At 45.1% G+C, this 26,769-nt stretch overlaps 1 protein-coding gene across 6 annotated transcripts in view; it reads right to left on the minus strand.

Moving 5' to 3' along the window:
• Nucleotides 1-25,188, minus strand: part of ANO8 (anoctamin 8) — a 192,747-nt gene extending 167,559 nt beyond the window's left edge. For 5 of the 6 annotated variants that reach the window (XM_068234172.1, XM_068234173.1, XM_068234168.1 and 2 more), the window contains exon 1: nt 24,959-25,188. In XM_068234172.1, coding sequence (XP_068090273.1) covers nt 24,959-25,055 — 97 coding nt within the window. In that variant the 5' untranslated portion in view covers nt 25,056-25,188. The remainder of the gene's footprint in view (nt 1-24,958) is intronic. The other variant, XM_068234170.1, reaches the window with a different exon arrangement.
• Nucleotides 25,189-26,769: the final 1,581 nt, after the last annotated feature.

Raw genomic sequence — 26,769 nt, forward strand, 5'->3', positions numbered from 1 at the left:
CACCTCACAAATTTTGTCTGGTAGCCTGTATATTTAAGGGGAGAGGTTAACTAAGTTGGGATGTTCCAAGACAGCAAGTAAAGTATGAACAAATGTGGTATGCCAGAAAGTCTGGAACCGGTTTCAAGACTTTGTTTCTGGAGACAATTTTGATCCATTCTCCCCATCAGTAAATAATACTTTAGACTTTCTTCAGGTGGGATTTGACCTTGGTTTTAGCTACAATACCTTGAAGGTCCAGGTGACGGCACTGTTCTCATTTTCTGGAGACAAGTGGGCCTTAAATCCATTGCAGCAATTCTTAAAGGCAGCTCTTAAAATGAAACCTCCTAGAAGAAAATGTATATCCCAAATGGGATTTAATGTTGCTGTTGGATTAACTTAGTTTTCCTCCGTTTTATCCTATGGAAGGCTGTCTCATGTCAATAATATCTGCTAGAAGAATGTCAGAATTGCATGCTCTAGATTGTGAAGATCTAAGCTTTTATCATGATCAAGCTACCCTAACACCAGTGATGAACTTTTTACCCAAAGTGGTATCAGTGCTCTACCTACAGTGGAGGAAATAATTATTTGACCCCTCACTGATTTTGTAAGTTTGTCCAATGACAAAGAAATGAAAAGTCTCAGAACAGTATCATTTCAATGGTAGGTTTATTTGAACAGTGGCAGATAGCACATCAAAAGGAAAATCGAAAAAATAACCTTAAATAAAAGATAGCAACTGATTTGCATTTCATTGAGTTTTTGAACCCTCTAACAATAAAAGACTTAATACTTAGTGGAAAAACCCTTGTTTGCAAGCACAGAGGTCAAACGTTTCTTGTAATTGATGACCAAGTTTGCACACATTTTAGGAGGAATGTTGGTCCACTCCTCTTTGCAGATCATCTCTAAATCCCTAAGGTTTCGAGGCTGTCTGTGTGCAACTCTGAGCTTGAGCTCCCTCCATAGGTTTTCTATTGGATTAAGGTCCGGAGACTGACTAGGCCACTCCATGACCTTAATGTGCTTCTTCTTGAGCCACTCCTTTGTTGCCTTTGCTGTATGTTTTGGGTCATTGTCGTGCTGGAACACCCATCCACGACCCATTTTCAGTTTCCTGGCAGAGGGAAGGAGGTTGTCGTTCAGGATTTCACGATACATGGCTCCGTCCATTTTCCCGTTAATGCGATTAAGTTGTCCTGTGCCCTTAGCAGAAAAACACCCCCAAAGCAAAATGTTTCCACCCCCATGCTTGACGGTGGGGACGGTGTTTTGGGGGTCATAGGCAGCATTTTTCTTCCTCCAAACACAGCGAGTTGAGTTAATGCCAAAGAGCTCTATTTTGGTCTCATCAGACCACAGCACCTTCTCCCAGTCACTCACAGAATCATTCAGGTGTTCATTGGCAAACTTCAGACGGGCCTGCACATGTGCCTTCTTGAGCAGGGGGACCTTGCGAGCCCTGCAGGATTTTAATCCATTGCGGTGTAATGTGTTTCCAATGGTTTTCTTGGTAACTGTGGTCCCTGCTAATTTGAGGTCATTCACTAACTCCTCCCGTGTAGTTCTAGGATGCTTTTTCACCTTTCTCAGAACCATTGACACCCCACGAGGTGAGATCTTGCATGGAGCCCCAGAGCGAGGTCGATTGATGGTCATTTTGTGCTATTTCCATTTTCGAACAATCGCACCAACAATTGTCATCTTCTCTCCCAGCTTCTTGCTAATGGTTTTGTAGCCCATTCCAGCCTTGTGCAGGTCTACAATTTTGTCTCTGACATCCTTGGACAGCTCTTTGGTCTTTCCCATGTTGGAGAGTTTGGAGTCTGCTTGATTGATTGATTCTGTGGACAGGTGTCTTTTATACAGGTGACTAGTTAAGACAGGTGTCCTTAATGAGGGTGACTAATTGAGTAGAAGTGTCTAACCACTCTGTGGGAGCCAGAACTCTTAATAGTTGGTAGGGGTTCAAAAACTTATTTCACTCAATGAAATGCAAATCAGTTGCTATCTTTTATTTAAGGTTATTGTAACGATCGGTGAAGCACAGAGAGGATCTGATTACCAGTGATCTGCAGAATCACTGGGAATACAGATGTATACCAGATTATACGTGATCTGCAGTATCACTGATAATCCGATATACTAGCTAACCTCTGTTCACCTGAGTAGAGTGTAGTGTTAGGTGCAACAATAACACTTAGAGGACTAGGCCTCAGTGCAGCAAGGAGTACTGCACAGATTCCTTCCGCAGACCTGAGCTCTCCAAGACGGGAGGAGTCAGACTGACAGTAGGAAGGACAGACTGAAAGTAACCTTCAGGAGGAAGGATCACTAACAGAGCGAGGAACCGCCTCTAACAATAAGGTCGGTTCTCGAGGTCGGACAAGCCAGGTCGTGCACACACGGACAGATAAAGTACAAGATCAGGAGGCAAAGGCGGAGTCAAAGTACAGGCAGGGTTCAGTAACGGGTTATCAGATATATCGGGGTACAAAATCAGGAGGCAGAAGCAGAGTCAAGGAACGAGCCGGGGTTCGGCAACAGAGTATCAGAAATATCGAGGTACAAGATCAGAGTTCAGGAGGACAGTCAAGGCAGGCAAAAGTCATAACAGATAATCACAATCAAACTAGTACTTTAGCTATCAACAGAATCTAGCTAAGTGTAGGATTACAGCTCCAGCTGGTCCCGGCACATTTGCGGATCTGACTACGGATCTGGGTGCTTCCACATATGTGATCGCAACGCCAGACAAGGAGCAAGTGAACAGCCAGCAGTATATATAGCCAGATGTCCCCCCAGCACCACCCTAAGTGCTGGACCAATGAGGACTGGAGCTAGAGTCAGCTGACCAGCCTGGTCAGCTGACTCCCTCCTGATTACCATAAAACTTTTGCCTGAGTGCGCGCGTCACTCTACCCTCAGAGGGACTACGAGTCTCAGCCACAGCAGCCCCGCTCTGCGGTGTCTCCGCAGCGGGGGTATGCGGACCAACCGCCGCGTCTGACGCGGCGGTTTCCCCGCTCTCCATGTGTGCCTGCACGGAGACAGCCGCCTCGTGCTGAGAGGCGGCTGCCTCCCCGTGTGCAGCAACCCCGCGCGCGGAAAGAGCCGCCTGCCGCTGGCTCATGGCGGCGGCTCTTCCGCGTTTCCTTACAGTTATTTTTTCGATTTTCCTTTTCATGTGCTATCTGTCACTGTTAAAATAAACCTACCATTGAAATGATACTGTTCTGAGACTTTTCATTTCTTTGTCATTGGACAAACTTACAAAATCAGTGAGGGGTCAAATAATTATTTCCTCCACTGTAGATAATGATTGTCTTTATCAAAGAAAAAAGGGTAAAATCCAATCTGCCTCTAAAGGTAGCCATACACTGGTCAATTTGCCATCAGATTCGACCAACAGACAGATCCCTATCTGATCGAATCTGATCAGAGAGGGATCGTATGGCTACCTTTACTGCAAACAGATTGTGAACCGATTTCAGCCTGAAACCGTTCACAATCTGTGGTGGTGCTGCCGCCGCTTCCCCCCATCCCGCATAGATTACCTGCTCCGCCGGCGCGACTCCCGGGTCTCCGCTCTGGTCTGGTCTCCGGCATGCTTCCCTTCTTCCTGTCTGGGGTAGGTTTAAACAGTAGAGCGCCCTCTACTGTTTAAACTTCCTGCCGGGACAGGAAGAAGGGAAGCATGCCGGAGACCAGACCAGAGCGGAGAAGAAGAGCGGAGACCCGGGAGTCGTGCCGGCGGAGCAGGTAATGTATTGCAGCTCTATTGCGTCGGGCACTTGAACGCCGCTAGCGATGCGCTCTTTACCCGCGGGCGAGCGACGGTTATTTTCCGCACGGCGCGATCGGACGGAATGGATCGAAATTTGGCGTGTAGCGCGAACGATTGGCAGCAGATTCGATCCCAGTGATCGAATCTGCTGTCGAAACGGCGGCAAATCGGGCCAGTGTATGGCCAGCTTAATACATCCTCTGGATGGGTCATGCTCTTTTAAAAGATATCTGCAGATCACAGAATCTTTCAGACAGTCAACCCATCTCCTGTTAGTTTCTTCTGGTTACAGAAAAGGTTAAGAAACACCTTACAGGATGTTAGCGGCTTGGATTCGGGACTTCATCTGCTGTGTGTGTACGGCTAAGGTTTACCTGGCCAGACATTAGCTCACTCAACCAGAAGTATAACTTCATCGTGGGCATTTCTTGCCGGTGTGTCTACAGCCACAATCTTTAAAGCTGCATGGTCCACGACATATACTTTTGTTGAATATTAGAGTTGACCCTTCAGTCCTTAGCTCTTCAAATGTGGGGAAAATCAATTAATTTCTGATCCTACTAATGTTAAAAAATAGTGTTACTTTACCCTCCCTGTTTGTTCTTGCTAGTTAAATCCCATAGTATGCTGCCATGGAAGCACCAGGGAAACCGGAAAATTAATACTTACCTATCGGAAATTTTCCTTTCCTGGTGCATTTCCATGGCAGCATACGAACCCACCCTCAAAACGGGGAGGACTATAGTTACTAGAATACTGGTGGGTGATACTCTCAACAAATTTATAGTTATAGTGTCCAATAGGGTTCAGGGGCGGAGCCCCAACCCATAGTATGCTGCCATGGAAATGCACCAGGAAAGGAAAATTTCCAATAGGTAAGTATTAATTTTCCGGTTTCCCAGAGTTTAGTGCATGAAGCCCATCATGCTATGCTGCCATAGTGCATTAGTGGCCACTATTGATCAAATCTTTTTCATCCAATTTTACCAAACATACATAGTATAAGGGTAAATTGAGTTAATATATTGAATGGATAATTTAGACAGTTCCCTTATATGACATAGAAATGGTAAGATTAGATGAAAAAGATTGGATCATAAGTGGCCATCATTACTTAGCAAATCTACTACCAAGCTAACATACTGTACATATTTAATTGTGTACTTAGCTAATTGGTCAAAACACATGGGAGAGGGGGGCTGCTGCTCAATGGAACTGTACATACAAGAAAGGAGCTGGCTGCCACCTGAAAGAGGAGGCAACACATGGAATGGCAGGGCGGCTGCTGCACGGGAGGGACAGGAGGGCGCCTACTGCATGGGAGGGCGCATACTGCACGGGAGGGTGTCTACTGCACGGGAGGGAGGGGGGCGCCAGCTGCATGTGGAATGGTAGGGAGGCTGATGCACGCGGAAAGGGAACCACAAGGCAGTAAAATTTACTTCAGGTTTTAAACCTTTTGAAGTAGAATGAAGGCTCTAGGTCCTTCCCCTTTCTGTGTGGCCCATCAATCCAGTGTAGTCTAGCCATTTGATTTGCTGGCTCTTTGGAACTGCTCCTGCCCTCAAGTAGTTCCAAGCATATCCCTACTAGGCATATGCAAATCTGCTCCAGTAGGGATGTGCTCAACGCAGCCAAGTTGTCAAAGGCTCACTAGAACTAAGGGCTCAAACCCACTAGCAGCTTTTTCTAAGCGCTAGTAAATTTGAAAAATCTCTTGCTAATGTAATGCTATGGGGGATTTTTATAAAATAACATCCCTCAAGTGAGATCACACCCATAGCATTTCATTAGCAAAAGCTTTTCAAATCACAAAGCACTCAGAAAAGCGCTCCTAGTGGGTTCCAGGCCTAAATCAGGGTGAGCATACATGAGTACCGTAGTTCTGAATAGCTCTTCTAGCTGTGAATCAGTCTAGTGGGGTATGAGAGGATCTGGCATCCCTGCAGGTAAAGTGTACCCAATTCAAGCTGCCACTTTAAACACTGCTGCAGCTGCTACTGCAGTGACATTTTAAGATGGTGCTTGGTCGTAACTAGAGATTTTTTGCTTGGCATCTCTAGCTCCTAATTAGTGGCTAGGCCTGGATAAGAATGTTTTGACGTGTTGCTGGTGTGTAAAGGATCACATTATGACAGGTGTTAATGCTACAAACTCCTCAGGGCTCATTTCCACTATCGCGAATCTGCATGCGTCCAACGCATGCAGATTCGCACATGTAATGCAAGTGGATGGGCCTGTTTCCACTGTAGCGTTGTTGAGGTGCGTTTTTTTCAGCGGTAAAAAAACGCACAAAAGAGCCAACGAATTCGCCTGCGAGTGGAATGCATGCGAATCGCCGCTAATGTATTTAATAGGAAATTCGCATGCGGCTATGGTATGCGAATTTTCATGCGAATTTGCATGCGAATTCGCATAGGTACCAATGTAATTCAAACAGGCAGTGACATGGTTAATTTCGCATATACCCTCACCTATGCGAATTCGCATGCGAATTCGCGGCAAAAACGCGCAAAAATTCGCATCCGCATGCTAATTCATGGAATTTCAACAGCGGTGGAATCCAGGCGATTCTGCACCGCAATAGTGGAAACGAGCCCTCAGTAGTATCAGCAGTGGCAAGACTCGACTGAAGCCATCTTTCACCATTTGCATGAAATACAGGGACCGGCGGTTACAATGTGAGAATCTCTGAGGACTTGTACTTTTTATCTTTTTATTATTAATTTGCACAAGAGGAAAAACAATTTAGTGGTAAACTAGAAAAGTTATTTAGGCCTCTTTTTTCCATGGACAGTTGATAGGCAGTGAAATCCCTCTCAAACTCTCACAACTGCTTGCTGCTGCCTGGTAACTGCTTGCTGCTGCCTGGTAACTGCTTGCTGCTGCCTGGTAACTGCTTGCTGCTGCCTGGTAACTGCTTGCTGCTGCCTGGTAACTGCTTGCTGCTGCCTGGTAACTGCTTGCTGCTGCCTGGTAACTGCTTGCTGCTGCCTGGTAACTGCTTGCTGCTGCCTGGTAACTGCTTGCTGCTGCCTGGTAACTGCTTGCTGCTGCCTGGTAACTGCTTGCTGAGAACACAGTTCAACAGTCCGTGGAAAAGAGGCCTTAAATGTAAAAGGCCGTCCAAAGAAAAATGTTAAACTCCTGGCTGCCTGCCCATCTAATAGACTAGCAATAAATACATACACGTATAATAAAAGAGGGCAGCAAAAAAGAGTAGTATGGGCTTATGGTCAGTTTTAGAAGCTGGCTGCAGATTGAAACGGAGAGATTATTTTTAACAACATTAAAGAGAACCTGTACTGAAAATAAAAAGTCAAAATAACCATACACAGGTCATACTTACCTCCCGTGTAGTCTACTCCTCAACCACTTTCTCCTCTCCTGCGTCCCATTTCTCCACTGTGATCAATGGAATTTTCTGTCCATTTTAAAAATGGCCATTACCCCATAACAACTTCCTGGTCAGCACACTGTCAAAGGGAAACATGGACATTACCTTGCACATTCAGTTGTAACTGACAGATGCAGATATATAACTGACAGCAACTGGTATATTTCAGTTCTGACAAAATCTTGTCAGAACTGGAAGGGATCACTGTAAGAAGAAAATGGAACTGACGGTGAGGTTAGTATGTAATATTCATTTGCAGCTACGTCATGTGTTTATTTTAAATAATTTTACTCGTTCAGGTTCCCTTTAGGCTTCTTTCACACTAAGGTGCTACGTTAAGGCCGCATAACGTGCACCTAACGCAACGCATGGTGGTGGTGGCAGAGGACGTTAGCAAAGAGCCGCGTTAAGCGGCTCTTTGATGTGTCCGTGATGCGTACTATAGTACGCATGCGCTAGTGGAGGCCACGTGAGCGGAACACTCCGCATCACGTGGTCCCGCCAGTGACGTCAGCACAGTGCAGTGAATATTAATTAGCCATGTGGCTAATCACTGCGCCTGTGCAAGCAGGCTAACGCAGCAAAGTCGCTCTAACGCCGTAGCATGCTGCACTTTAGATTGACGTGCAGCGTTACAATGTAACGCAACGTGGGCACTGTGAACAGCCCATTGCAGTTACATTGCTGTGCGTTGGGGAGCGTTACCACTGTGAAAGCAGCCTTAAAGGGAACCTGTACTGAGTAAAATTATTTAAAATAAACACATGAGGTAACTTCAAATGAACATTACATAGTTACTTTGCCAGCAGTCCCTCTCAGAAGCTCACCATTTTCTTCTTACAGTGATCCCTTCCAGTTCTGACAACATTTTGTCAGAACTGAAATATATCAGTTACTGTCTGTTACAGCTGAGAGGAGACCTGATGTGTCCATGTTTCCCTATGGCTCAAGTGGGCGATGTTACTGTTTAACTGTGTGCTGACCAGGAAGCTGTTATGGGGTAATGGCCATTTTCAAAATGGAGGACAGAGAATTCCATTGATCACAGTGGACAAACAGGACACAGGAGAGGAGAAAGAGATTGAGGAGTAGACTACACAGCAGGTAAGTATGACTTGTGTATGGTTATTTTGACTTTTAATTTTCAGTACAGGTTTTCTTTAAAGAGAACCTGTACTGAGTAAAAATATTTAAAAGAAACACATGAGGTAACTTCAAATGAACATTGCATAACTTGCACAGTTGCTGCCAGTTATAGCTGAGAGGAAAACTGATGTACCAGGTAATGTCTATGTTTCCATATGGCTCAAGTGGGCGATGTTACAGTTTAACTGTGTGCTGACCAGAAAGCGGTTATGGGTAATGGCCATTTTCAAAATGGAGGACGGAAAATTCCCTTGATCACAGTGAACAAATAGGATGCGGGACAGGAGAAAGACACTGAGGAGTAGACTACATGGAAGTTAAGTATGATTTGTGTTTGCTTATTTTGACTTTTAATTTTCAGTTCAGGTTTTCTTTAAGGCCTCCTTTCCATGAACTGTTGAGCTATGTGCTCAGCAAGCAGTTACCAGGCACCAGTGAGCAGTTGAGAGAGTTAGAGAGGCATTTCACTGCCTCTTAACAGTTCGTGGAAAGGAGGCCTAAATTTCTCTCAAATCAGACAAAATAACTATTTGGGGCTGAATCACCCATTGGTAAGCTTGAGGCCTCTTATAAACTTGCAGGCTAAACTTGCATTGTGTTATCCTACTTTGCCGCAAGGTGCACAAAAGCAATGAAAGCCTATGGAGACTTTCACACTTACTGCGGTCTCTTGCAGTGCGCTGGAAGTGTCCAGTCCGACGCAAGGGCAACAGTGCGTTACCGCAAGCACCACACTTACCACACAGTGCGAGGGGTAATGGTAGTCTATGGGTGACGTTCGTAGTGTAAATTACGGACCGCAGTGTGTCACAGCGCACATGCATGTACCGACAAGAATCCCAGTGATGCGATCCATGCCCGGGGGGAGTATGTCTCTGAGCAGGGGGAAGCGGCGCTCCACATATGACCCTGTCCGTGCACTCTGCCCCAGCTTCATACGTTTTTCATTTTTTGCATTGCGGTGGCAGGGGCATCATATCCCCACCGCAAAGCAAAAAAATAGATGTAAAACCATCCTCAGGGCCCATTCAGACTAGAGCGTTTTGCCGGTGATTTCGGCAAAACGCTCAAGCGATAATACCCCATGGGCCTATTCTCACTTGGGCGATTTGCGTTAACCGGCGATTAATGCAAATCAGCAAACGCAAACGTGTAGCCTGCACCATTTTCAGGCGATTTCCTGGCAATCGCATTTAGTGCTATAGAAGCGCTAATCGCAATTGCGGAAAAATTGCTGCAGTGTCCAGTGAGTTTTCCACGTTAATCGCGGAAAAATCACTCCTGCAAAACGCCGGCGGTAATCGAAGGGCGATTATCGAAGAACCCATTTTTACACAAAGTACATTATGTAAAAGTGCAAAAGTATTAATAAAGAGTAATTGGTATAAATCAGTTTTTGCCAGTTTTGTTCTCATTTTTCAATTTTATGGTGTTCAAGCACGATTCACAATAGCACAATGTTCGAATCTATACAACTTACTGAGCTGTGAACACACAATTATTACAGCTACCCAGGTGCTAGTTGAGTTAATTGAAGAATAGGAAAGAAGACTATAATTACATAGAAGTCCAGGAAACAGGACTATTAAAGTTAAGGTTCGTATACACGTCCGATAAAGATCGTTCGTTACGAACGATTCGTGACGTTTACACGATATTCAAATTAGACTGAAAAGATCGTTCGTAATGAACGATTGTGTACACACGTGAACGATATAAGTATAAAGTACTGAACGACGAACGATAAAAAAATGCGTGCGCAAACGGAAGTGACGTTATGACAGGCAATAAGAACATGCGTTATCGGACGATCTTTGTACACACTGCAACGATTGAACGATTATCTTTCGAAAAAATCCGCCGGGTTGGATCGGTCCGATTGAACGATAACGATCGTTATCGTTCACAAAAACGATCGTTCACACTTTTTGAACGCACGATTATCGTTCCGATTGTCGTTATCGTTCGTTTTTGAACGATCGTTATCGTACGTGTGTACTCAGCTTTAGTCATATGGTAAATTAGACCTCTAGATCTCAGTTCCAACCCTTAGGCCTCTTTCACAGTGGGACATTAAAGTCACACATTCAAAAAATTTATAACGCAGACTAACGCACAGCAATACAAAGCCTGTGCGACATTCACAGTGCACACGTTGCGTTGTAGCAATATTTAGGAAGTGCTGCATGCTGTGCGTTTAGCAATACATTTGCTGTGTTATGTGTGTTGCACATGCTCAGTAATGTTTTTTTTTTTTGTTTTAAATGTAACGCATGCGCCGTTTTCGTTCCATCAGTATGCGACAAAAACGGCGCACCAAGAGACACAACGCAGTGAAAAATAACTTCCAATTTCATAACATACGTGTGTGTGTGTGTGTGTGTGTATGTGTGTATATATATATATATATATATATATATATATATATATATATATATATATATATATATATATATATATATATATATATATATATATATATATATATATATATATATATATATATATATATATATATATATATATATATATACACATACATACATACATACATACACCTAGACTGGATATATTAAAGTCTCCTATGAGAATTCTTGACACGCATTGATTTTTAGTTTTACTTTTTAAAAGGGAATCTGAAGTGAAATTGAACTTATGATATAATGAATTGTATGTGTAGTACAGCTAAGAAAAACAACATTAGTAGCAGTAGTTCTAGTACAGGAAGGGTTAAGAAACTTCAGTTATCTATGCAAAACAGCTTCTCTGAGCTCTCCGACTAATTTAGTCAGAGAGCAATGCTATTTTTTTTACTGCAGATCTAATGACCCTCTGAACTTTCCTGCCCTGTTTTTTTTCTTAGATTAAAATACAGAGTATAGTTTGTAAACTGCAAATATTAGAGAATGATGCAAATATACATAATTGTAACTATATAACTGAAAATAAAAAGGACACTTTTCTTTTTCTAATGTTCTATGAATTACCTGTACTACACATTCAATTAATTATATCCTAGGTTTGTGTTTTACCGCTTCAGTGTCATTTTAAATGGACAATTCTCATGAAAAAATTGTAACATTTAACCTGCTGGGCGGTCTGGACGAGCACAGCTCGTCCAGTACCGCCGGAGGCTGCCGCTCAGGCCCTGCTGGGCCGATTTGGCTGAAATAAAAAGCAGCACACGCAGCCGGCACTTTGCCAGCCGCGTGTGCTGCCTGATCGCCGCCGCTCTGCGGCGATTCGCCGCGAGCAGCGGCGAAAGAGGGCCCCCCTAGCCGCCTGAGCCCTGCGCAGCCGGAACAAAAAGTTCCGGCCAGCGCTAAGGGCTGGATCGGAGGCGGCTGACGTCACGACGTCGGCTGACGTCGATGACGTCACTCCGCTCGTCGCTATGGCGACGATATAAGCAAAACAAGGAAGGCCGCTCATTGCGGCCTTCCTTGTTTATTCTGGGCGCCGGAGGCGATCGGAAGATCGCCTCCGGAGCGCCCTCTAGTGGGCTTTCATGCAGCCAACTTTCAGTTGGCTGCATGAAATAGTTTTTTTTTTATTAAAAAAAAACCCTCCCGCAGCCTGCCTGGCGATCTTAATAGAACGCCAGGCAGGTTAACATACATACATATAAAATGTACATTTTTTTTCTATGTTGTTGTCATTTATATTAAATCACTGTCAGATCAGATTTTGGACTAGTCCATCTAGGATGGACTAGTCCAAGGATTTATACAAAGATGCTAGCCAGCCTCCCTATGCATTTGTATACTGTTTTGGCAGTTTGACCAAGTCCCCCATGAGGCGATAGTCTAGTCTAGTATAAAAACAGATTTTCATTACCTACTGTAAGCGATAGCGACCTAGGAAAAAAAAAAGTAATAAGTAGTGCATTTTACTCTGGGAGAAATGTACATTATTATGAATGCATTTTAAAATTTCATTTTCTCACGATAGTTGTCCTTTAACCCTGACTTTTGGGTTACAATAATATGATCATGCCTTACTTCTGTTTTACCTCATAATGGAAGGGAAGAAAGACACAGTCGTGACTGCCACTAGTCAATTAGAGAAATACAAATCAATCACCTTATCAAATTGATTGCATACTTTTCCATGCATTTTACTGCAGTTGAAATACTCCAAGGAGCATTAATCATCTCTAATCAGGACTTGGGAAGAGAGAAGGAAGCGCGAGAGTGAGAAACACTGCTCAGAAAAAGTACTAATAAATGTTCAGCTCTTAAAAGTTAAAAAAAAGACTAATTTTGCCAAGATTGTTATACTACCCAGTCATTTATGTGAAGGATAAATTTAACTGAATAGAACATTCTCAGGAAAAAAAAAAATCACTTAACCTCCTTGCCGGTCCAATTCACGCCGGCAAGGAGGCAGCGCAGCACTTTTTTTTAATGTTTTATTTTCTTCAAATCATGTAGCGAGCCCAGGGCTCGCTACATGATAGCCGCTGAGCGGCGGCATCCCCCCACCCACTCCGATCGCTTCCGGCGATCAGAGTAAGCTGAGATGACGTCATGGACGTCGGGACGTCAGAGGGAATCCCAATTTACCCCTAAGCGCTGCCTGGCAGGGGTCTGGAGGCGGGGGGCGGCTCGGCGCGGCGGGTAGCGGCGGCGATCGCGTACCACACGCAGCTAACAAAGTGCTAGCTGCATGTAGGAAAAAAGAATTATGCAAATCGGGCCAGCGGGGCCTGAGAAATCCTCCTGCTCGGGATAACCGTCAAGGAGGTTAAAGTGGACCCAAATTAAGGCTACTTGCACACCAAGACGATGTGTTAGGTGCTACGTTAAGGTCGCATAACGTGCACCTAACGCAACGTATGGTGGTGCGGGAGAGGACGGTAGAGTGAGGCGGCTCTATCCGTATAAGGTCTCCCAGAGTGGCGCTGATTGGCCGGCGGGACCACGTGATGCGAAGCGAGACACTCCGCATCACGTGGTCCCGCCGGCCAATCAGCGGCCGCCAGTGCAGTGAATATTAAGTAGCCATGTGCGCGGCTACTGTAGCTGCATCTCCCCGCCTCCTCTCCGCCCCCCACTGAGCATGTGCAAACAGTCTAAAGCGGCTATAGCCGCTCTAACGCCGTAGCATGCTGCACTTTCGGCAGAGCGTGCAGCGTTACATGTAACGCAACGTGGGCTGTGTGAACAGCCCACTTTTGTTACATTGCTGTGCGTTGGGGGAGCGTCTTAGTGTGTAAGCAGCCTAAAAGTACAAGATTTCAGAAATAAAATCTATTTTCTAAATTATAATAAATAGCAGCCTTTTTTCAGCTGCATGATGACACATATAAAATATTTTACATTTATTGGAGAAACCCCTCCCTTCCTTTCAAATTGCCGGGACAGGATCCGGCAAACTGGTGGAGTAGGTGTCCGGCAAAGGAGGAATTGCTAATGGCTGCCACCTGTATAACCCTAGTTATGAAAAGAGAAGGGTGTAAAGCAGTCACTGAAATGCTCATAGGCTTGAAGGAGTGTTTATTTATCTTTGTATGGCTGGTGCACTCCAAAAACCGCTAGCAGATCCGCAAAATGCTAGCAGATTTTGAAACTTTTTCTTCTTTTTCTGTAGCGTTTCAGCTAGCATTTTGCGGTTTTGTGAAGCGTTTTTGGTGTAGTAGATTTCATGTATTGTTACAGTAAAGCTGTTACTGAACAGCTGCTGTAACAAAAAACGCCTGGCAAACCGCTCTGAAGTGCCGTTTTTCAGAGCGGTTTGCGGTTTTCCTATACTTAACATTGAGGCAGAAACGCATCCGCAATCCAAAATCTGCAGCAGCCCGGGAGTATGCGCTTCTGCAAAACGCCTCCCGCTCTGGTGTGCACCAGCCCATTGAAATACATTACCTTGGCGGATCCGCACCCGCAAGCGGATCGCAAACCGCAGCAGAACCGCTCTGGTGTGCACTAGGCCTAAGTGTCAGAGTGGTGCAACTAAATATTTTGAATTAAAAAAAAATGTTTGGTTTGGGTCCGCTTTAAGCTGCTCATACACTCATAGATTTTCTTATTTCATTCCTTGTAGATTCGATTCATCTGCCTAAAAAATTCCACAAAATGTCAGATAGATAATTTCGATCAATTTCTAGTCAAAATTGATCAATCAGGATGAAAAATGTAAAACAAACAATTGTGGGCATTGCAAGAGCATTGGCAGATTGATGGCCTTTAGTTCTGCATTGCATTGAACAGTTCAACTCTGCAGTTCGATTGATTTTTAATTTCCATGCTGAAATCTATTGGAAATTGATGGGCAATGTATGGTAGGAATAGATTTCTTCTGAATTGATACTTTGGAAATCATCAAGTGTATGGTCAGCTTTACTGTAGGGTAAGTAAATGCACCAATACAAATTAACCTTAGCTTAAAAAGCTGAGGGCCCGTTTCCACTATTGCGTTGCGAAATCGCTGCGGCAAATTCGCATGCAAATTCGCATGGATGACGATGTATGCGAATTTAACCATGTCAATGCCGGTGTGCTTTTCCATTGATTTCATGCGAATTTGCATGAAAATTCGCATACCAAAACAGCATGCGAATTCCCTATTAAATACATTAGTAGCGATTCGCCTGCATTCCACACGCAAGCGAATTCTGAGGGCTCTGCCGTGCAGAAAAATCCTGCACAGAAAAACGCTCAGGAAAACTGACAAGTGGAAACAGGCCCATTCACTTGTATTGGCTATGCGAATCTGCATGCAGGAAACGCATGCAGATTCGCGATAGTGGAAACGGGCCCTCAAACATGTATGACCTTCATATGCCTCTTGACACAGACCTAGTGTTCAGGAAAACATCCACAGGCATCTATTGGGCCAATACCTTCTGGGCTTTTGCAGCATGACAAGGGCATAGAGATCCCAGGGCTGAAGATCTAATGGGCAGGAGCACAAACCTAAGTGTAAACTGCACCATTAAAATACCACCAGCCTGTACGTATGCTGGGATATTATGCAGACGCTGTCTAAAGGGGCCCATACACTGGTCGATTTCAACCATTGATCGATCACAAATTGATTCTATCGATGGATTTGTGGCCGATTTCAATTTGATCTATCGGACAGGATGGAAAATCTAGGTCGATCGGCTGCTGGCAGTAGATCGATGACCCATAGAGTTGCATTGGATCTAATGGTCCAATAATGCATTTAGATCGATTTCCAATAGATTTCATTCTGAAATCTATTGGAAATCTGTTCCTAGTGTGTGGCACACATCAGATTCCTGTCAGATTCGACCTGACAGACATCTGACTGAAGTCTATTTGATGGTCGAATCTGCAGCAAATCTATAAGTGTATGGCCACTGTACAACATGTTATACTGCTATAAACCACAAATACACTGCTTCTTTGCTCTATTGTTTTATAACTGAATGCTATCAAGTTCTCTTGCGCAGACTGGCAGCGACTGGCTGAAGTGGCGGACCTGGTGCCAGAGCTGCGAGCAGCAGAGGACGGCGGCGTGGGAGGGATCCAAGTTTATGGAGCTGGAGCAAGCCCCAGGTATGTATAAAAACTTTACCTTTCATCAGCTCTGGTACACTATAAAGGACACCCAAGGTGAAAATAAACTAATGAAATAAACAATTGTATCTATCTTCCTGCTACTAAAAATGACTTAAGATATTCCAGTTTTATTTTATATTTAAATCTACTTTTCAAGTTTTTAACTGTTTTAATTCTTTTTACTCAATGAAACATTCATTGACGTATGCTAGAGCAAAAATCTATGAACTTCGTATCTCTTTCCTGCTCTTGAGCCATTTTCTGCTAGGAAAGTGTGTTATAGTTGTTATTTCTTATAAGTGAGGGTCACACTGTAGTCTGACTCAGTCCTGACCCAGACAGGAACTGCCACTTACATACCTGATGTTTACCTTTTTCAGGCAGAGAGAAAAAAAAAGGAACACAGCACAGCTATTTTTGTGCTTGGCACTGTACAGACGCTTGTTTATCTCATCATGTCACATGTCACCTCGGGTATCCTTAAAGGTTACCTGAGGTAACAGACATATGGGCCCATATGCAATTCACTTTTTCTCCTGAGTTTTCTCCTTGGAGATCATTTTTTATCCTCTCTTTAAAATACATTTTCAGCTTGGTTGAATAGGCATTATATTTACAAGAAAACTTAGGAGAAACAGTGAATTACATTTGCACATGGGCCATGGAGGCATATATAGAGAGAGATAGATAGATAGAGATATATATATATATATATATATATATATATATATATATATATATATATATATATATACATATATACATATATACATATACACACACACACACTTTTCTTAATTTTTTTCTCCTACCTGTGAGAGAATGCGGAAAAGCCGCCGCGTGTGCTGACAGCAAAGCGGCTAATTCCGCGTCCAGCGCGGCGGGTTACACACAGAGGCATGCGTCTGGTACTGGGAGTGAACGCGGAAGGGCCACCGCATGTACTGATAGCGGGGCGGCTGGTTCCGCGTCCAGTGCGGCGGTTTGCACGCAGCTGCGTGTGGCTGGGTCTGGTAGTTCACACAGCTTCAGGAATACAAGCGCGCGCTGAGAGGCAGAACTTTTAAGATGGCCAAGGGGGGGGGGGGAAATCAGCTGACCAGGCTGGTCAGCTGACCTCAGAAGAACTAGTGGCTATTGGTCTATCACTTAGGGGTGGCGCCAGAGAGCGCTACTCTATATATAGTTACGGCTGGACAGTCACAAGTTGTCTGCCGTTGCGAACACTACGTGGAAGCACTCAGACCTTAGTCAGATCCAACAGTGTGTTTGAACCAGGAGGACCTGGGAATTCACACTGAGCCAGATAACTACTGTATTATTATTCTGTTATACGTCAGACTAGTTCCAGGGTGTAGAGACCATGGACCTCACACCCAAGACTAGGGAACTTGTGTTATCATTCTGTTATACATCAGACTAGTTCCAGGGTGTAGAGACCATGGACCGCACACCAAAGACTAGGAATTGTTTGATATCTGTTATGACCTATTGCTTACCTGACTATCCCTCCGCTCGCTGATTCGGTACCACGCATATCTGATTACCTGTTGCCAACCCTGCCTGTCTTGGATACTGAACCAGCCTTCTGTCTTTGTACTTTATTTGTCCGTGTGTTGCCGACCCGGCTTTCCCGACCTCGAGAGCTATCTTACCTCTTTAGGAGATAGTCTCCAGATCAGTTAGTGACATCTACCTTCAGGTGTCACTCACTCTCTGACCCTTCCTACTTCAGCCTGAGACTCCACCCCTTGGAATAGGGCTGCACGATTTTGGGTAAAAATTAAAATTGCAATTTTTCTGTCAAAAATTGTGACTTCGATTTTTTTCACAATTTTTTTCCAAAACAAGCTTTAGCACTAAATTCACAATGTACCCCTGAGCTTGAACAATAGTGTGTGGACTGTGGCGTCCGGCAGGGGTCCCCAACCTTTTCCGGCCCAGGGACCACTTTCTGACCAAATTTTTTCTCTGGGGACTGGGGGGGGGGGGGGGAGGGGTGTCATCCTAGTGTAGTGTACAGTGCTGTGCACAGCGGGTTTTGGGGGGGGGGGGCTTGGGTGTGGCGGCATGGCTAGCATAGTTGCCCCAGTATAGCTAGCGTAGTGTCCCAGTATAGTGCCCCAGTATAGCTAGTATAGTGCCCCAGTATAGTGCCCCAGTATAGCTAGTATAGTGTCCCAGTATAGTGCCCCACTATAGCTAGTATAGTGCCCCAGTATAGCTAGTATAGTGCCCCAGTATAGTGCCCCAGTATAGCTAGTATAGTGCCCCAGTATAGCTAGTATAGTGCCCCAGTATAGCTAGTATAGTGCCCCAGTATAGTGCCCAGTATAGCCACTATAGTGCCACTGCCCAGTATGAATAGGTAGTGCCCCACTATAGCTAGTATAGTGCCCCAGTATAGCTAGTATAGTGCCCCAGTATAGCTAGTATAGTGCCCCAGTAAAGCTAGTATAGTGCCCCAGTAAAGCTAGTATAGTGCCCCAGTATAGCTAGTATAGTGCCCCAGTATAGCTAGTATAGTGCCCCAGTATAGCTAGTATAGTGCCCCAGTATAGCTAGTATAGTGCCCCAGTATAGTTAGTATAGTGCCCCAGTATAGTGCCCAGTATAGCCACTATAGTGCCACTGCCCAGTATGAATAGGTAGTGCCCCAGTATAGCTAGTAAAGTGCCCAGTATAGGTCGGTAGGTACGCCGTACGGGACTCGGGGGGGCGGATCCAGTGGCAGAAGCAGTGCATATATATGATGTTAATGAGCCGGGCAGCGGAGGGAGGAGAGTCCAGTCCGGAGCGGCGCTTCACACACAGCTTCACCAATCACTGAATAGCGATGGTATGACGGCAGCGGTAGGCGGAGCTGTACTAGAGCGTACAGCTCCGCCTACCGCCTCCGTCATTCCATTGCTATCCAGCGATTGGTGAAGCTGTGTGTGAAGCGCCGCTCTGGACTCCCTCCCTCCGTTGCCCGGCTCATTAGCATCATAAATATGCACTGCTTCTTCCACTGGATCCGCCCCTCGAGTCCTGTACGGCGTACCTACCTAGAACTGTGTGCCGCTCTGCACTGGACGCGCCTCTCCCGCCCCCGCTCATTTAAAACCGAAAACCGCCGGATACAGACAATCCCCAGATCGTCTTCACAGGAACCGCGGTTTCGGTTTAAAACCGAGAAATCGTGCAGCCCTACCTTGGAAGATCTCAGGCTGCTGGAGGGTTCTCGTGCTTTTCAAATAGCAGTGTTGCCCACACTGCCAATGACCACCTGCTCATCAGGTGGATTACTCAAAGTATACTGTTGCACCAAACACTCACGATATACACAGGTGTCCAGAGGTTAGTACTATATCTGTATTATTGGTGATTCTGCAGCTCATCAATAATCAGGTATATATCTGTATTCTTGGTGATACTGCAGATCACCAATAATCAGATTCTCTCTGTGTGCTACCACCGATCATTACACTACCCTAGGGTTTTCCCCCTAAAAATCCCAACCAATTTTCCACATTTCACACGCCTCCCATTCATTAGCCAATAACTTTGTCAGTACTTATCACACATAAATTATCTATACCTTGTTTTTTTTCCCACCAATGAGGCTTTCTTTTGGTGGTATATTTTGCTAAGAATTATTTTATTTTGCATGCATTTTAAAGGGAATAAGGAGAAAAAAAAATGAAAAGTCATTTTTCTGTTTTCAGCACTTACAGTTTAACCACCCTGGCGTTCTGATTAAATCGCCAGGGTGGCTGCGGGAGGGTTTTTTTTAAATAAAAAAAAAACTATTTCATGCAGCCAACTGAAAGTTGGCTGCATGAAAGCCCACTAGAGGGCGCTCCGGAGGCGATCTTCCGATCGCCTCCGGCGCCCAGAATAAACAAGGAAGGCCGCAATGAGCGGCCTTCCTTGTTTCGCTTATATCGTCGCCATAGCGACGAGCGGAGTGACGTCATCGACGTCAGCCGACGTCCTGACGTCAGCCGCCTCCGATCCAGCCCTTAGCGCTGGCCGGAACTTTTTGTTCCGGCTACGCTGGGCTCAGGCGGCTAGGGGGGCCCTCTTTCGCCGCTGCTCGCGGCGATCAGGCAGCACACGCGGCTGGCAAAGTGCCGGCTGCGTGTGCTGCTTTTTATTTCGTTAAAATCGGCCCAGCAGGGCCTGAGCGGCAGCCGCTGGCGGTGTTGGACGAGCTGAGCTCGTCCAGACCGCTCAGCTGGTTAAAAATTAAAAAGTTTTACTGTAGATAAAGCCCACACATTTATTTGCCCATGTGTCCTGTTTATTTCAACAATTAATTTATGTCCCTAGTACAATGTATGGCAACTATGTATTATTTGTAAATAAAGGCGTTTTTTTTTCCAATTTTTTTGCATTGCACTTTATCAGTAATCACAAGCCGTATTTGCCAAAATAACTGTAACATACTCTCAAGGCATACATATTTAAAAAAAAAAACAAAAAAAACAAACAAAAAAAAACCTAGGCCCATTTATTAGCTCCCACCCCCATAGTTAGCCAGATGTGCCCCTTTATTCGCCTCCACCCCCCATAGATAGCCAAGTGTGCCCCTTAATCTCCTCCAGCATAGATAGCCAGATGTCCCCCTTATTAGCCCCTCCCCTATATAAAAAGGCCAGATGTGCCCCTTTATTAGCCAGATTTGCCCCTTTAACTCCCCAGTATAGCCAGATGTGCCTCTATTAGCCCCGCCCCATATAAAAAGCTACATGTGTCTCTTTGACCCCCCCCCCACACACACACACACACACACAAGATAGCCAGATGTGCTGCTTAAGCCCCCCTTCCCCCATAGGTAGTCAGATGTGCTGCTTTATTTCCCCCTCCCCATAGATAGCCAGACCCTTTGCCCCCCCCCCATAGATAGCCAAGTGTGCCTCTTTGCCCCTCCCGCCCCCTATAGATAGCCAGGTGTCACCCTTTGTGCCCCCCAAGATACCCATGTGTGCCCAACTGCTAAACACCCCCCCATCTTCCCCATGCTCTGATCGAGCAGGGTCAGCATGTAAACAGCTCACCTCGCCTCGTTCCAGCGTGCGATCAGCCTCCTCTCCATGCATTACCACTACCTGCCTCTCTATGCCGAATGGATCGGGTCCCGGCTTGATGACGTCATCAAGCAGGGACCCGATCCATTCGGCATAGAGAGGCAGGCAGAGGTAACTGCACGGAGGGGAGGCTGATCGCGCTGGAACGAGGTGAGGTATGTTGTTTACATGTGAATCCTCCATGCTGCCCGATCGCAGCATGGGGAAGAAGGGGGGGGGGGGTGCTAAATTACTGAGGATCGGGCAGGGGGTGAGAGGATCGGACCCCCGGGAGGTAATCCTTAATTAGTGTAGTTAGAGGGAGGGGTGTTAATGAGCCCAGACACGTGCTAGCATGCACGCTGTGCTCACTAAAGTGAACGTATATTTACGTCCTGTGGCTTTCTGGAGCCACTTACAACGATGTGAATATACTGTAGTTAGGACGGGAAGTGGTTAAACAATGCAATCTGCCTGGCTGTCCTGCTGATCCTCTGCCTCCAATACTTTGAGGGCGCGTCTCCACTTGAGCGGAAACCGCAGCGAATCCGCAGAGTTTCCCCGCAGGCAAATAGTGCGTGGAAACTCTTCCATAGGGTGCAATGGTAACGCCGGCCGAATCGCTACCACTAGCGATTCGGCCGGCTTTTCCATCCGAATCGCCGTGGGAGGCTGCGGATCTCATAGCTGTGCATGGCACGGCTGATGGGATTCGTCTGCTTTCCCCGCAGACCCGGAAGAGCCGGCGGGCGTCTCGCAGACTCGCGCCGCTCAAGTGGAATCGCACCCTTACTATAAAATCTGACTGGATTCACTGCATGCTGGTTTCAGAAACTGCTGATCAGAAAGATCGGCAGGACTGCCAGGCAACTAGTATTGTTTAAAAGGAAGTAACTATGGCAGCCTCCATATGTCAACTTGGGTTCCTTTTAAACCACAGTCGGTTAGTGATTGACTCAAGGCAGGATTTCGGCAAATGTCACACTAAGGCCCAGTGCACACCGAAAACCTCTAGCAGGTCCGCAAAACGCTAGTGGTTTTTAAGCAGATTTCAGAGCGATTGTAGGCATGTTTTCGGACTGTTTTTGTGTAGCAGATGTCTTATTTTGTTACAGTAAAGCTGTTACTGACTAGCTTCTGTAACAACTTCTGGGTACCTTTCTGGGCCCAAAAGAGTTTCTTCCCATGCTGTAATTGCAAAGCATGCGAGGAGGCCAATGGTAGCAGAATAAGTGAAGTGGTATCCCACACAAATCAATGTAATTTTAAGATACAACAAAATATAACATGTAACAGCAGAGGTGTGGTATATCTTCTATGGTGCTTATGTGGGAATAACAACAAGAACTGTAAAAAAAAGGGTTGGAGAACATGTCAGAAACATAAAAAGTGGGTACAGTGTATCAGAACATTTCAGACTGTACCATCAAAGTAATCCCAAACATCTTAGTTTGTGGTTTGGAAAGGGTGCAATATACAGTAGTTGGAAGGGTTGCCACAAAGTGAGAGAAATCTCTAAAAAAGAAATGAAATGGATCTATAATTTAGGGTGCATTGGGGGACATAACATAGAACTGGATCTTAATCTCCCACATGTACCAGTATGTAGACAGCTGGGTTTACACTATACCGGATAAATAAAAAAGGATCAGTTTGTTACATTGGGCATCAGTTATTCATCCGGTTTTCCGTTTCCTTTCCGCCACGCAACCCACAGAGTTCCGGTCAGCACCTTTGTCCATTCAGGTCCCTGCATGCTGGGAATGCTGGTATACAGATCTCAGAGCCTGGCCACAAGTATCAGGCTCCCACTGATTTGCAAAAGACCAATGGGAATCCTCCCTGAGAAGTGAAGAATATCATTGGTCCACTACTAAGTGAACTAATGAGCATCCTCCCTGAGTACTACTACTACTACTACTACCACCAAATATACATGTGGCAAAAGGAACGTCAGATATTATCCACAATAAGGGGTACCCAGCAAACATCTTTCATAAATGGATGCATGTTTTAATAGTGTTAAGAAACACTGCTGTGAATGAAAATAACACATTCAAAAGTTCTAGCCATACACAATGACAATGGCCCGGTATATGACAAGCAATTGGTTGGTAGGGATGGTCAGTGAGATGCAAATAATCCCAAATTGACACAAGATTTTTTAAAATTCTATATGCAAATTTATTCAGCTTGAAAACAGACCAATAGAAACCCACCTCAGCATGATCCAATTGGTGCATTTTCAGGCTGCATATTTTTGCAAAATCCTGCATCAGCTCAAGATTATTTGCACCCCATTGGCCATCCCTAATTATTGTAGTGCAATGCCATGTGACCCTTGGTCCCACACTGCTTCTCTCCCAACCTGCTCAATTGGGATCTTTCAACATGCCAATGGACTGCCCCAAATTGACAAAATATGATTGATTTGGTATGTTGAGAGCACTAGAGGGTGATTCAGTAAAAGTGATCAAACTGGCCACAAAAATAAAAAGAAAAATTTCTGTGTGGCCAACCACTGAAGTACAGAATAAATTATGCAACTTTAAAAATCCAACATTACTTAAACAACTCAGCACCTACGGTATATATGAAAATATATAAGGGAGGTCCATAATACAGTTGGCAATTGGTGGGGTGATTAGCATTAGATATTTACAGGAGGACTGCGCCATTGGTCCCCCATATGTATGGTATTTATTATCTTCTGCAGGGAAATACCGAGGTGCCGCATTTTGAGGCTAGGAGCACACTAGGCAGTGCGGAAAATCATGCTTTTTCAGCATTGTGTGTTTAATGTTTCAGTGGGTTTTTGTATGTATTTGCATTTCGTGTATGCATTTCTGTGTTTTTGCGCTTTCATTTTTTTCACCTTTATGAATATAGTAAAATACAGTATATTAAAAAAAAAAAACATCGAAAACGCATGTAAAGTAGTCCTCGCTCTGCTTTTTAAAAAAATATGCAGCAAGTTGTGCGGTTTGAAAAACCGCACATTGTAAAACACACTTATATGCAGCCCTCTAGACTTTCATCACTGTAAAAACAAGCATGGAATTGAGCTATTCAAAACTAATCGGACGTGCATCTGACTGGTCCAATTCCAAATTGCATACAATTTTCAAGAATTCTGCATGCACGCCAGTTTTAGCGTCTCATTGACCATCTTGAACTAGTATAACCTAAAACATTTGAGTACATAAAATAGTCTAATAAATAATAGTCTAATAAAAGTAATAAGACTAAATAAATACATCCATAAACACTATAAATCAACAAATATGTGTATATTATACAACAGGAAATGACAGTTAGTTGCATTTTCTGACACCTGCATAGCTCTCCAGCTGACATTCTATTTTAGGTAAGACATGGATGGACAAACTACTTTCAGACACAAGCTACACCCCTATGTGGAGACATTGGTGCACAGAGCAGTGAGAGCAGTGTGTGCAGTGCAGTTGACACTGGGCACCCATAAAATGGGTATATGTAGACGAAACAGTCACTGCAGTGCTAAAAGGTGCATTCCAAACAATTCTGTGCACATCCCTATGAAATGCACGCATAGGAGGCTGCAGTAGGCGATGCACAGAAGGGCAGCAGACGGCACAGAGCAGGGCACACCATTGCTGCATGTGCTGGCAAATCATGACTACTGGACGGGAAAAGAGACAGCAGGTCATCTATCTCTCCTCCTCGTGTATGAATGCAGGATGTGCGATCATCCAGCAGCAGCGTATAAAGTACACAAGACATGACTAGTGGAATACAGCAGGAAGCATGAGCTGCTTATAGTACACACACAGCAATATGACAAAGCCCTGCATCCTCAGCCCATGTCCTTCCCTCACACACACAGCATGACCAAGGTGCTACTGCAGAGAGGCCAACACACACTGACATCACTGCTTATATACACATGCTGCCACACCGGCCGTCACTGACCTCCAGCACTGCCTGCAGGAGACCCCCGTGCACCTGCCGCGGCATGCCTGCTGGCTAAACGCATCCCCCTGCTTTATTTCTAGGCTTTATTCTAAGCTGGCACCAGCCTTACCCAGGACCCCAGCCGTGCCATGCTGGCTTCCAGCCGCATCTGCCTTTTCACCCTCTGGCTGGGCTTTCCTGCTCCTGTCCGGCTCTGGCTCCGGCATGCTGGGGCCGAGATCAGGATGGCATGGGTCCGGAGGTCCCTGTTGTCATTGGGGCTGTGCGGACGGAGAGAGGAGGGACAAAGGGACACTCAGGCAGCAAGGAGCCTTACACGCTTGATATTTAGCTTCGAGGGCCCGCCCGTCTCCTCACTTCCTCCTTCAGCTGAGGCGATGATGCGTGCTTATCAGCAGACTCACTCCTGGGCTCTAGTACCCGCAGACAGCTTCACTGTGTTTGCTTACACAGTATATGGGCAAATCAAGAGTGATGTTCCTAGCCGAATATATTACGTTTTCTTTCAGACGTGCAAAGGGTACATAATTTGCTATTTGAAACACCAATATATGGGAAATGTAATGTGCCATATAAGCACTGGCTAATTAAGTAGCTGCTAACATTTTTCAGTGGAACCCACAGCTTGAGGAAGCCCACCTCAGGAAAAAAAAATACTTGGATAGCATGGAAAGGTATATCAACGTTCTAAGATTACTTTTACACTATACACATTGCAATAAAGGCTGGAACCCACTCGCTGAGTCCAGCAATTCCTAGAGCAATTGCGATCGCGTTTTGCTAAGATTTGAAGCGCTGTACAGTATTGTACAGTGCTTCCGATTAGTGTTTCAGGGTTTTTTATTTTACACAATGCACATGGGAACCCGGGCCTGGTTCCCACATGCGTTGGAGTGGTAAACGATCGGTGAAAAACGGATCTGATCACCGGTCGATTGGATCCGTTCGCATCTGTTAGAATCCGATCCGCAAACACCCCGTTTTTTAACGCCAGTGTCAACCGGGCCTTATACTTACCAGGTGTCCTGATTTCCGGATTCCATTCGTAGACTGTCCCCTAATGGAAGAGGTCATAGGTACTTCTCCAGGACCAATCAGAGAAGCACCTGTGACCTCATCTGCTAGGGGGCTGGACTACAGACGGAATTTGGGCACCCTGTAAGTACAAATAACTTTAATTCAAATTGCTCAGCCCCCAAATCGCTGCAAAATCGCTTTTTAAAGCATAGCAAACGCGCAAAAAATCCTGCATATCCTGCGCTTACGATTAACCCTAATCGAAATCACACTAGTGAGTTCCCCACCATATAAATACATTGGCAAAGTGGTTTTTGAAGTTGTCAGCAATCCAAAAACCCGGCCAAAAACGGCCTAGTGGGTCCCGACCCTTCAAGTGTACCCAAGCCGAAGCTCAGGTACACAACACCAGATACTTACCTAAAGAGCACGGTGGAGTAGTGGATAGCGCTCTCGCCTTGCAGTGCTGGGTCCCGGTTCGAATCCCAGCCAGGTCAACATCTGCAAGGAGTTTGTATGTTCTCCCCATCTCTGCGTAGGTTTCCTCCGGGCATTCTGGTTTTCTCCCACATCCCAAAAACATACAGATAAGTTAATTGGCTTCCCCTAAATCAGCCCTAGACTATGATATATGCACTGCATAATACATACATAGACATATGACTACGGAAGGGACTAGATTGTGAGCCCCTCTGAGGGACAGTTAGTGAGGAGGGGGCCCACGCACAGGATAAGGGGCACTGTGGACCACCGAGGAAAGCCTCAAAAGGATCCCGAGGCTTCCCTCTCTAAGGGGATAAATACTATTTTTGAACCCAAGCTTCGGCTCGGGTTCTCTTTAAGGTAGCCACACCATTACAAATTTTTTATTTTGACTCGATTTGAGAATTGTTATCCAATTTT

Source organism: Hyperolius riggenbachi, chromosome 1 (genome assembly GCF_040937935.1).
Source record: "Hyperolius riggenbachi isolate aHypRig1 chromosome 1, aHypRig1.pri, whole genome shotgun sequence".
In the NCBI taxonomy this organism is placed as follows: domain Eukaryota; kingdom Metazoa; phylum Chordata; class Amphibia; order Anura; family Hyperoliidae; genus Hyperolius; species Hyperolius riggenbachi.